Here is a 13,512-nt window from a genome sequence, read left to right as displayed (position 1 = left end):
TGAAAAATGATTAATTTTTCTGTAGTCTATGTATGATTGTAAATGAGTTAGTGTAGTTCTCATACACATTACATTCATCTTATTGCACTCTAACCATATAAATTTTTCTATTAGGATGACCTATATTTGGTAATGTAAAGATTTTGTGCTGACATTGACATTTTACTAGTTTATTAATATATTGTACAATCTGTGCCTTTAATGAAGAATCCTATATACTCACAGATTTTGATCTTATAATTTGTTATTTCAGGGTATTGGCAGTAATATACAATTTTAAACAGACAACTGCCATGTTTTGTTATGTTTTATCTGACGTAAACCCACAATTTCTCATTTAAAAATAAGGCAAATGATGCAACCTGAATAATTTATATTTAATCTTCAGTTATTGAATATATGGAGACATTAATCAAACCTTAAGAGAATTATGAACTTTCATAAAATGGAATAGTTTGTGAATTACATGCAAAAGATTGAATATTTTTATCGGAGAGATTAAATTTCTAAAAGAATTTGATGTCAACAAATTTAAATGAGATTACTGACTAACTTGTCACATAAAGTCAACTTGTCACAGACAAAGTCTGTTAAAAATTGTTAAGTATGATAAAAGTAATTGTAATAACAAATTTTAACAAAGTAAGAAATATATTACAACTGTAACAGCATGTCTCATTACTGACTTTGGCTCAGCCTCAGTTATGTCTCATGTTGGGCTCATTATTCATTTTGTCTCACACTGTTTCAGATGCACTCTGTGTCTGTTTTGATTATTAGGTATTGTTCAGTTGCCAGTGATTTGAAGAGTATTTGTAATAAATGTCAGAAGCCACGTGAAGCAGTACTGTTTTGCATCTTCACTCAAACACCAAGTTCCCAAGGTCAGAAAACCTCACCTGAAGGAGCTGAGTTTTATCTGCATTTTTAACATGCTTCTCTGCAAATAATTTTAAAGCACTAGATAAGCAGTCAACTTTGCCAAAAGTGCTCATGTTTTCACACTTACTTAGTATGCAAATGTGTTTAGAGTTTGGAGTTAATCATAAAATCTGCATGTAAAAGTGCAAAAAGTTAAGCTACAGATTATAAGAGTAAAATGGTATACACTTTATGAGTCACATATTGTTTTATACAACTGGATTATACACTGTTTGAAAAATATAGTACACTCTTTTAGAGGTTTTCAATTCACTCAAGATTTGTTGCTAACAAAGTGCATATGGATTACATGAAATGACTGCATTTATGCTCAATATCACAAGCAGTTCTTAGGTACCAGGTATCAACCCGTGCTGAAACATCCACGTTAGTACGTACAGCAATGTAGGCATTGACTCTGGCATCCAGTCAATCGTACAGTTGGTGAATACTGTTCTGGGGTACCTTATGTCACACCTGCTCAACCTATTCACTTAATTTTGTAAGAGATGTTGGCTGAAAAGTCGCACAAGTCTGGAGAGCACGGTAGCCAGGGAAGTTGCTGCACATCTTCCAGAGCATGCCAAGTTTCACAGGCAGTGTGTGGGCGAGCATCATCCTGTTGGAAGAACATATCACCTTCCTATTGCAAGAAGGGCAAAAGAATGGATCTAACAACATTTTGCAAATACCGAGCACAGGTTAGCGTCCCCTCCAGAAAAACCAGCAGTGAATGAGAGTTGTAGCTCACCGGAGCCCAGACCGTGAGGCCCAGGGTGTGGGAAGTATGTCTCGGACAAATACTCTCTACGTTCACCAGGGCAGCACCATAAGTGCATATGACCATCACTTGTACACAGGCAGAATCTGCCTTCATCACCGAAGGCCACAGTGCGCCATTCCATCATCCGAGTGATCCTCTGATGACACCAGTTCACCGTACACATCAATGCTGTGGTGTGAATGGAAGACGTGCTGGATGTTGGCACATCTGGGCTCACATGCCCTCTTATCTATGCTGTGATAGCTGCACAATCTGCCACTGCTGCCTTCACAATACAATATTCCTGGCGGGCATCTGTGCTGCACGGATGTCCAGAACCTCTTCTATGAGTGTGAGAATGTTCGTGTGACCACTGACACCAGCTTCATTGCACAACTGATGCAGCATATCCAACTTGTGTGGCAATGATCTCAAAGGGCCAACCCACCACTTGGAAGACCACAATTTGAATCCTTCCACACTCACTCAGTCAGCTGTGTGACATATTTGCCTGCTTGCTTCACATGTTTGCACCTCACTGAGCCTTCTGGCTGTGAGCATTTCCTATTAAAGAATAGACACAGATGGTGCTCTGGTAGCTATTCCAATATGTTACCTGGCAGACGATGTCGAAACCATTATCAGCTCATCTACTACCCCTCCGCCCCTTCCCCTCCCAGGTCGTATGTGCCATCATTGGATCAAAATTGACATCATCCAGGTGTACTAATATTTCCTTTCTGGCAGTGTAGTTAATCAAATGGTAAGCACAAAATGCTTCAACTTATTGTTACTAACTAGACAACATCTTAAACTAAGAACTAGAAGTTAGGATAAATCATTATCAACTCACCATTGCAAACTGTCCTTCACTCACACCATCTCTGTAAAATATTAGGCGCCTGGGCTTACACCGTGTCTCTTTGTAGAAAAACATAAGATGGTTAGTCATTATTTCCTTGAGATCTTGAATAATTTCTGTCCTTGGCGGTTGAAGACGGTACTGAATATTGTATTTGAAAGCATCAGGATCGTGGCTTGCACAAACCTGTTGAATCATCATTCCAGACTAACAATTATCATTTCTAGTACATACAAACATCATCATAAACAGGATAATGTGCAACTGACAGTGTTAAATGCAGTATATTCAACTGTTTGAGTACAGAATGGTTGAAATTGAAATGGCAGAAATTTTATAAAAAATGTGAATTTCTTCCACAGATGATTTAACACTTCGGTGACCGAGCCAGGGCATAACTCGGGCCATAATACTTGTTTAAAAGACCGTGCCTGAATGTATCTCGGGCCAACAATTTTCTTGACATGCAAACCACCTTTTGTTACAAAAATTGACTCATTTCATATGAGAACAATGTACAGACATCTTGCTATATGTCCCTTGACAGATGCTGCCTTCTGTTGTCAATTTCTGGTGTTATTAAGTAACACCAGAATAAATGAAGAGTAGTGAATGCAGAAGCAGCTGTCATAAGAGACTGAGCCAATGTGTGCTCGTGTTCTCATGAGTTTTGTGTGTGTAATTGTTAGGTCTTACAGTTTACTGTAATTCTGCTGCAAATGTGTCACATTTGTTGAGTGTGTAAGAAATTTTGGAAGCTTCAAGACAAAGAATTCAAGGATTCTGGATTAGAGAGAGAAATATCTGAGTGGGAACAGTCTGAAGAAGATTCATATTCACGTAAACTGCAGTCTGCTACAGTTTTTTGTCACTAATATTGTTGCTTCAGACACTGCTGCTGTAATTATAATTTAGTTTGTTTTATTTGTCTTAACCACATTGTGAGGTTTGTGGAGTTGTAATCTGTACTGATTTCTCTGAAATTACTGTCCTTTCATTTTAACATTGTGAGGTTTGTGGACTTGTAATCTGTACTGATTTCTCTGAAATTTCTGTCCTTTCATTTTATGGGGCTCCTGCAGGCAAAATCTGTATTTTTCTAAAACAGTTAGAATCTCTGTTAACTCAGCTCTTTGCAAAAACAAAAGATATTATAATTGTAGGTGATTTTAATGTTGACTTTCTTACAGATAACCTGGGAAGAAATGATTTATCACATTTACTGAACTCTTTTAACTTAACAGCACTGGTGGATTTTCTCACTAGAGTCACAGCTAATTCTACAAGTCGAATTGACAACATCTTCTTAGACAGCAGTAGAATTCTAAACATAACTCTAAAACATATATTGAATGGGCTCTCAGACCATGATGGTCAACTACTTTCAATTGATAATGTTAGCCCTCTTTGTAAGAACAATTCCTGCAGTAAGACTTTCAGAGTAATTAACACACAGTCTATCAATAGCTTCTGTAATTCCCTACAAGAAGTAGACTGGGACCAGATTGAGCTCTTTGACAATGTTAATGACAAATACAATGTTTTTCTAAATGAATTTATCCGCCTATTCGAAGTGGCCTTTCCTAAAAGGACTGTCAAATCCAAATGTGAGACCTACTCTAATAAAAACTGGCTACCTCTGGGCATTAAAACATCTTGCAGAAGGAAAAGGAATCTGTATGCCTCACTCAAATCCAGTTATAGTGCAGAAACGGAAAAACATTACAGACTATAGTGCTCTATCCTTAAAAAAGTTCTAAGATGGGCAAAGAGAATTTCTATAAATCAGAAATTGATGTCTCTAATAACAAAATTAAAACCATTTGGGGCATAATAAAAAGGGAAACAGGTAAAATCCCTGCTGAGGAAAACACAACAGAAATTAAAAGAAATGATACCATTCATGACAATGTTGAAATAATCACTGACATTTTTAACAACCACTTTCTGGCATCAGCAGTACAAACTGGAAAAACATGTTCTGTTAATAACATATTTTGCACCTCCACTAAAAACTCAGCTCAGCAACATTTTCTGTTCATATTATTTCCACTGTATGTGGCCGAGACACCACAGAAACTGCTTATTTTAGTTATTTCCTTGCATTATTGCTGTATGGCAGGCTGTTCCAACCGAGCTCCAGGGAGCCGGAGCGCTCACTTCGGCTGCTCGGAGCCTGCGTGGAGGGGGAAAGCGAACTCACTGCCCCCTGGCCGCATGCAGCCGCAACTGACACAATAATCCGTGTTCAATGACAGCTATGACTAGCCGCGGGAGCCCTGTACCTCCATTGGAGGATACATTTCTATTCATTGAGAGGGATGGTCGTCTGCAATGTCTTATATGTCATAAAGTATTTAATTCTGCGAAGAGGTACAATATACAACGACATTATACACGTCTTCACACAGCGCGCTACGATCAGGTAGAAGGCATTGCACGCAGAGAACTGGTAGCGAGGCTTAATAACGACATACCAGGAGACGTAAGTTCAAAAACGGTTTCGTAATACGGAGGGTATCAAAACATGCAACATAGTTCGTGTTCTGTAATGCGTTTATAATTTTCAAGTGAATGAGAGCGGAGAAAACACTACTGAATCTGCAATTCGACTAAGCTACAGGGTCGTTCACATCATTGTGACAAGTGGCAAACCATTTTAGGTGGGACCACTCGTAAAATCGTGCACGGTAGCAGTTGCTGAATATTTGTTTCCAATGGAGGTGCAGGCAATTGAAGGGGTTTGCCTGTCGAAGCAAACAATGTCTCGTCGAATCCTGGACATAGCAGCGGATTTAGAGACACAGCTCAGGAAAAAGGTGGAGAGCTCTGTTGCATTTTCGCTAGCGCTTGATGAAAGCACCGACATATCGGACTGTGCTCAACTTGCAGTCTTTGTGCGAGGTGTCGACATGGAGCTGCAGGTAACTTTAGAACTCTTGGACGTGGTACCACTCGATTACACCGCAACAATACGTGACATTTTTGAAGCTGTTTGTGAATCAGTGGACAATATGAATTTGCTCCATTCTGTAGCAACAGACGGCGCACTACAAATGATTGGGCGTCACCAAGGTTATCATTTGAAAAATAAACTCAGGGACGAATTCAGGAAAGACATTTTGACTCTTCATTGTTTTATTCACCAAGAGGCACTGTGTGCTGAAACAGTAGAGCTAGGTGGTGTAATGAAAGACGTCGTGAAGTGTGCGAATTTTGGCGGCGTCACAGTATGAATCATCGCCAATTCAAAGGATTCCTGAAAGATATGGAAGCAGAGTATGGGGATATACCTTACCATACTACAGTTCGTTGACTGAGTCGGGGAAAAGTTCTTGATGTTTTCTTTGTCATTCGTTGGAAATATCCCTTTTTCTCGAAATGAAAGGGGAAGAAATGCGTTGTCTGAAAGATATATAACGGATATCAGACCTGGCGTTCCTAGCTGATATAACTATGCATCTGAATAATTTAAATCTGTCACTGCAGGGCAAAGGGCAGCTAATCGTTGACATGCATGACCAGATCAAAGCGTTCATGGAAAAGTTACGTTTGTTTGAGAGGCAGATGAGTAATGGACATTTAACGGTCTCCAATCGTCTTGCTTCTTTAAAACTGCCTGAAGGTACTACTTTCAGCGATTACCAAGCAAAGGTAAAGCAGCTCATCACGTCGTTTGAAACATGACTCCGAGACCACACTAGTTTGCAAATGGAACTTAAGGTGTTCAGCAGTCCTTTTTCAGTTTCCCCCGATGACTTGTCATAGTCACTTCAATTGGAGATAATTGATTTGCAAAATTCAACTTTGTTGAAAGAGAGGTACTACAACACATTGGATTTGTCACGATGGTATCGTTCATTACAGCAAAAAACATTTCCCAAGCTTCAAAACAATGCCGCTCAGATCATGTGCATGTTTGGGTCTACGTATTGTTGTGAGCAGCTTTTCTCAGCAATGAAAATAGTAAAAAGTAAGGAACGATCGTTTCTTCAGGATGCAACAATGAAGGCCACCCTCCGCATTAACGCTGCGAACATTTTGACGCCTGATATTTCTTATTTATTTCCTGAACTTCGTATTTCCTGGTGTAGCACGTCACCACGTCTTAGCAGCTAAGAGTATGAGGTTGTTGATCTTGTAATACGCAGCTGGCACATCAAAATGCTGGCCTTGCCGCCTGCCTCAGCCAGCCGTGCCACGTGCCGGCCCACTCGAGTGGTCGCAGCGAGCGACGCGGCTCCCTGGAGCAGGGAGCGCTCCGCGGCTCACAACGGAACCGACGAGCTGGAACAGCCTGCTGTATGGCATAGTTTTCTGGGGTGATCAGCCACTATCCAAAAACATATTCATTGCCCAAAAGAGAGTTATTAGGATAATGAGCGGAGTCCAGCCTAGGCGTTCTTGTAGGAACCTTTTCAGAAAATTAGGGATACTGACAACTGCATGCCAATATACCTACTCCCTGTTATGTTTCATTGGTAAAAATGGACAATCGTACAAAACCAATGATTCATACCATACCCACAATACCAGGAGGAAGATGGACCTCCATTATGAATCAAAAAACCTTACTATTGTACAAAAAGGAGTCCATTACATGAGCTGCAAGGTGTTCAATGCCCTCCCACCATCACTGAAATTACTTATCCACGAGCTACCCATATTTAAACAACAGCTCAAACAGTTTTTATGATATAATTCCTTCTATTCGGTAGAATAATATTTCAGTAGAGTTAACTGTAATTGATTTTTTCATTTACTAATTTGATTTGCTATTGTGCATTACAATACTCACAATCACTGTTAACATTACTGTGTCTTTCATTTAGCTATTAAGATCTACCATATTTTTAATGTAATTTTTTCTATACCTATTAATGTGTATTTTGTCTTATACTAGATATCTTCTTGCAAAAGGTACTTTTATGTATTCCTTTTGTATTATTTGTAATAAAAATTCTGAACCGTCCTACATCCATGTGAATGCCTCGCAGTATTGGATTTATGGGATATAAATAAATAAATAAATAACCATGTCTTTTTTACAGATGAACCTCATGACAACACTGGTCTCTAAGATTTGTTTAGAGAAGACAAGCCAATTTACTGGCAAAACATGCAGGAAAGGAACAAATTGGTATTGCCTTGATTCCAACATCCCTCTCTGCTTATGACTACACTTTCTGTCATTATTTTAAAATTCATTGTCTGTCAACTAAAATAAAAATGAAACATAAACAATGTCAAACATAAATGTGCCACTAACATTTTAAATAATAGCAGAAATGCCTGGTTTTCTGATTCCAAAATTTTTCTGAGTCGCTGAACCTCAGAGTATTATTACAATTTTCTAAAATATATTTAGGAGTTATTAAAAATTTGTCATTAGTTCATTTTTCTACTAAAACATATAGTTCTTCTGGAACAATGCAAATATGGTAATCTACAACAATGGAATAGTGGATAAACTACAAGAGAGGCTACTGTATCCATGAGGCTTTTTAAACATCATGTTACCATTTACAGATTTTCTGCAGTGCATAAGGCTGAATATTAAAAGGACGTGAATGGAAAAGTGAGAGACATTAAATTACTATAAAGAAAAACATTACACCTCAATCTAAACTGATATTCCTATGCAACCCTGGTATTACAACTCAACATAAAGTCAACAAGCTATTGGAATTATTTGTATGAGATTTAACAAAGGCAGCTTTCCACAACAACTCCACTGCTTGAAAATATGTGAAACTGACATTTGCAACAGTGGTAACCAGAAAAAAATTATATTACTCACTTATACTGGAAAGTCCTGGGTAAAGTACAAGTAATGGAAGGTGAAAGGTAACCTCTCACTAAGAGTCGAGACAAGGCACAAAAACAAAAGATGAATTCCACATGTTCCACAAATAGCCCCAAAACACTGAGTGTTTTGCTTTTTAATACTGCTGCTGTAAGTTGTCAACACAAACCTGACTGTGATATGTTCCATTTTTTATGAACAATGGCTTCATCAGAAATCAAAATTTGGATTTTAAATTTAATATGGGTCTTACATAACCAATTCAATAATATGGGTCTTACATAACCAATTCAACATTCTACTGGAATATAAGATGGGATTCTGCATCTGATAAGAGTTAGGTGACTCTTCTATGAACTCAGAGAAGAGCCCTCAGTCATATTAATAGGACCAACCAGGTTAAATTCCAAAATCCAGTCCAGATGTTCCCACCATGCAACTGTTAGCCTTCATGTGATATCACTTACAGAGGCATACAGTCAAATTTCTTTGCCAAAGTCTGAAGCTGTCTCAATTAAATGCAAAAAAACATGGATCACTAGAGGAATTAAAGTATCTTGTGAAAGGAAAATGGAAATGTATCTGTTGGCAAGAACAAGTAGAGGTCCTGCAACGGTGCACACTAAATAAATAACTCAAGATTACAAAGAAAAGTTATTAAAAAATAAAGGAACATGCACATTCTGTTATAAATCAGCAATTCTGATAACAGACTTAAGGATATGTGCAATGTAGTGAAATGAGAGACAGGACAACCAGTTACAGACCAGGATAAAAACACTAATGGACTGAATGGAAGGGCTATAAATGGCGCAGGTAGTGAATATATCCAATTATCACTTCGTAAATATAGGAGAAACTATAGGAACAAACAATGTAGGGATAAACAATTCAACAGAAAAATGAAAGCACTATGTTGAAAAAGCAACTGTGACAGAGCTCAAACAAGCTGTCGTAACAGACTGAGCCAATGTGTGCTTGAATTGTAATGAGTTTTGTGCGTGTAATTGTTAGGTCTTGCAGTTTGCTGTAATTCTGCTGCAAATGTGTCACATTTGTTGAGTGTGTAAGCAATTTTGGAAGCTTTGGGGACAGTCTGAAGAAGATCCATATTCAGGTAAACTGCAGTCTACTACAGTTTTTTGTCACTAATATTGTTGCTTCAGGCACTGCTGCTGTAATTACAATTTAGTTCTGTGAAACAATATAACATCACCAACTACTTCTTCATTTTTTTTTTTTTTTTTTTTTTTTTTTTTTTTTTTTTTTTTTTTCCCTCTCCAGCATTTTGCAGGGTCGGCATGTTTATGGTTGGATTTGGCATGGTTAATTTAAGGGGTTGCCGAACACCCTTCCTGTTGCCACCCTGTTGGATGAGATGATGATGACAATGAAGACAAGACAACACAACACCCAGCCCCTGAGTGAAGAAAATCTCTGTCACAGCCAGGAATCGAATCCGGGACCCTTTGCACAGCATATTGTCGTGCTGATCACTCAGTTATTGGGGTGGACAATATAACATCACCAACTTCTCCTTCCAAAATTAAGAAAATTATACATTCTCTCAAAAATAAAAGCTCATCTACTTTTCGTGGTTTTTCCAACAGAGTACTAAAGATTTGTTCCCATATAAGAAGCCCTGGCTTATCTGAAATATTAAATGCATCACTACCTCAAGGCATTTTTTCCAGAGATACAGGAATATACCATTATTGAGTCCCTCTATGGGAAATGTGATCAGAGAGAAGTCAATTCTGTCTTTTATAGGCTATAAGACACTATTGACTATAAGATGAACCTTAATTTTTAAGCATTTTTTTAAATAGTATTTTTAGCATTTTTGTTATTAGATTGCAAAGCCAGGCTAAAAAGATTCTTAGCTTAAAAAGCTGAATTGGCCTTTAAAATCCCTGAAAATCATCGTCATCATCATCATTTTCTTCTTCTTCTTCCTCTTCATCATCGTTGTCCTCTTCATACATGCAAATGGTCTTCACTGCCATCAAGAGTGTTGCTTATACTGTACTTCTTGAAAGATTTAACAATAATGTCCTCTCTCACTTTAGACCATGACTGTTTTATCCAATGACACATTTGTTTGATTGTAGGTCATTTTAAGGCTCCCTTCAGTGTGAATTCATGTTGGGTTTCATCCTACATCTATTTGTTCTATTCCTCTCTCATATACACTTTAAACAGTTTATTTATCAAGACATCAAGAGGTTGCAATCGGGAAGGAAGTCCTCCTGGAATAACAGCAAGCTCCATATTTCCCTGTCTCAAATTTTCTTTCACAGAATTTTTCAAATTTCTACCACAAGAAGAGAGTTCTTCTTCAATAAAGCAGCTTTCTTCCTCCCCCACGCTCTGTTAATCCATAATTTCATAATAGCCCCATCCATTCAACCCTGTGGCGGTCATCGACCACCAGAATAGAGCAGAGTGGTATCTCTGCACACTGACACGCTCTTAGGACGCGGGTCTTGGGGCACGCTTTTGTGCAGTTGTGTTTACGTTTCGACTGGTGACGCTCGCGAGGCTTGTTTATGTGTGTATATGTGTAATTGTGCAGTTAGAATAAATACGAGTTTCATACAAGTGGTGTCAGCTAAGCGACCTGATTCCCATAGTGGTGACCCCGGACTTTTTCGATACGACCACAGTACACGCGTTTCTCATCTTTCCTCCTGCCACCGTTACACACCGATGAACCACCATGTGATTTGTGACCCGGAGCTCGCCATGAGTTTGCCTACAATTTCATTCATTGACGAATTGCCGGTAATTCAGCCACTGACGGCTCCGACTACAGTGTTAAACCCGTGTGCACAACGTAACCCCACTAGTACAGTCCACGCACCGTGGCCCACACATGTTGCAGTGCATCCAAACGCGTGGCAGTTTCCGGACTTCATACCGCAGGTGAAACAAGAACTTCCCTCACCACAGTGCTCAGCATCATCCCGTATGAATATGTTACATACCAGCGCGACACACGGCCAGGTACTTTCGCCCGAAGCGCATACCGCTACGTTCCCGACACACCGACAGCATGCGACCACATTTGCAGCAGCCACGACGCCCGCGCTGACCGCATTTGCTCCAGTGCCGTGAGTGTCGTGTGGTCAGAGGCCTAATTGTGCTACAGTACAGACACTCGACCCTATACCAGTTTCCGGTCCTCTGCTGCCCCCCCCATCACCACCTTCCCACAACACCACAGCAGCCACCTGTATGGCGGTTTCCGAAGCTGCCACAACTACAGAAGGACAATGCTATATCACGGTTTGTGTTAGTGGACAATATTCTGGACATTCACGGAGTGTGGGGAGACGACGCACGTTTCATTTGTTTAATTACCCACCTCCACGACGAACCAGACCTGGTGAGTGACCTATTGCTGTCGCCACCAAACCAGCACAAATATGCCATCGCAAGAGCTCGCATCATCGAGAGCTTATTGCGCCCTCCAGCAGAAGCCATCCACTACATAATTCACAACGGGCCAATAGGGGACCGTATGCCTTCACAACTTTGGCGCCACTTAAGGGCCCAGGTGGGCAAGGAGCAACTCCCCGACCTCACACTCTCGGCTTTGTGGCTTCTGAAATTACTGCCAGACCTCGAACTACACCTGTCGGCTTACCAAAATGCTGCTCTGGAGGAAAATGTACGACTGGCGGACCAGGCATATTCCATCATCAAACATCGCCAGGTCGCGTCCCCCCGTTTTTCAGACACTCCGAATGTTGGCGAGACTGCCGTCACGTCTACTACGTTTCACCGACCGGACGGCAGAGGCCGGGCGCGCAGCTCGCAGCTCGCAGCAACAGCCGATGGTTGCCCCGCCCACCTCCACACAGGCACAACAGAACACGCCACGTGACGTTGCCGGCTCAGGCACAACACCCAGCATACCCTCCATGCTGGTATCATATCACGTTCGGCGACGCTGCGCGTTCTTGTCGCACACCCTGCAACTACCCAGACGGGAAGCGCGACTCAGAATAGGCGCCACAGCTTGCACTGGAAGTTTAGCGAGCCAAAAACATTATCGACTGACCACCCTCACTGTGATACCTTGCCCACCGTGACAGCCGAATGCGCCCATCCCACGACAGAGCTCTCCGCCACCCGGTCGCACCTCACAATCCGGCACCACGAGATCACCGACCTTCACGCGAAAACGCGTGCCTGCAACAGCTGATGACCGCCACGTCAGCCGAACTGTCACGCACACGGGAAGCAGCAGGGGACGCTTCCGCACCACAGGGATACACCCACGAGAACTCCATCGAGGTGCAGATACCTCCACAACGATGCAGTTTCCTGCAGGTCAGTGACATTCCTACCTCTAATGTAGTGCGTGTTACCCCACCTAGTCCCAGTGTGGTTCCCCAGGTTGTCCTGCATGTGATAGGCGTGATTACCAACGGTACCTCTCACTGTTTGAACACCACAGAAGGCCCCCCAGTACACAACAAGGCTCGACGCCTTAATGCCACCAAATTACGGCATGCAAAAACCGCTGTACAGGAGCTGTTAGATTCAGGTATTGTCCGTCCATCCAACAGCAATTGGTCCTCCTTATCCATCCAGTGCCCAAGAAGGACAGTTCATTTTGTTTGTGTGGCGACTACCGACAGTTGAATGCCAGGACGATTTTAGACAACTACCCTATACCAAACACAAAAGATTTCGCGCAGCGACTCCACGGTGCATGCGTTTTCAGTGTACCTGATTGCCGAAAAGCGTACCATCAGATCTCCGTGTACCAGTACGACATCTCTAAAACGGCAATTATCACCCCTTTCGGACTGTACGAATACTGTTACATGCCGTACGGTCTCAAAAACGCCGCACAGACTTGGCAACGGTTTATTGACTCCCTCCTTTTCTCACTCCCATACCGTTATGCGTATTTGGACGACATCCTCATTTCATCAACTACCCTCGAGGAACACGAACAGCACCTATCAACAGTTATTAATAATCTCCCCAAGAATGGAGTCCAAATCAACAATGATAAATCTCAGTTGCAGTCCGATAGTGTGACATTTTTGGGCTACACTGTTTCTGCGGAAGGGACACGCCCCACACCAGACAGAGTTGCCTTTATATGCAACCTCCCCCTGCCCGAGACTTACTGTGACCTAC

The 13,512-nt window shown here is 41.1% G+C and overlaps 1 protein-coding gene across 2 annotated transcripts in view; it reads right to left on the bottom strand.

Moving 5' to 3' along the window:
- LOC126101571 (protein argonaute-2-like) overlaps positions 1–13,512 on the bottom strand; it is a 317,714-nt gene that overhangs the window by 2,360 nt on the left and 301,842 nt on the right. For both annotated transcript variants that reach the window (XM_049912221.1, XM_049912220.1), the window contains exon 18: positions 2,538–2,732. In XM_049912221.1, the coding sequence (XP_049768178.1) occupies positions 2,538–2,732 (195 nt within the window). The remainder of the gene's footprint in view (positions 1–2,537; positions 2,733–13,512) is intronic.

Source organism: Schistocerca cancellata, chromosome 9 (genome assembly GCF_023864275.1).
Source record: "Schistocerca cancellata isolate TAMUIC-IGC-003103 chromosome 9, iqSchCanc2.1, whole genome shotgun sequence".
Lineage (NCBI taxonomy): Eukaryota > Metazoa > Arthropoda > Insecta > Orthoptera > Acrididae > Schistocerca > Schistocerca cancellata.
The sequence above is the reverse complement of the archived record's forward strand: the minus strand, read 5'-3'. Positions and strand labels throughout refer to the sequence as shown.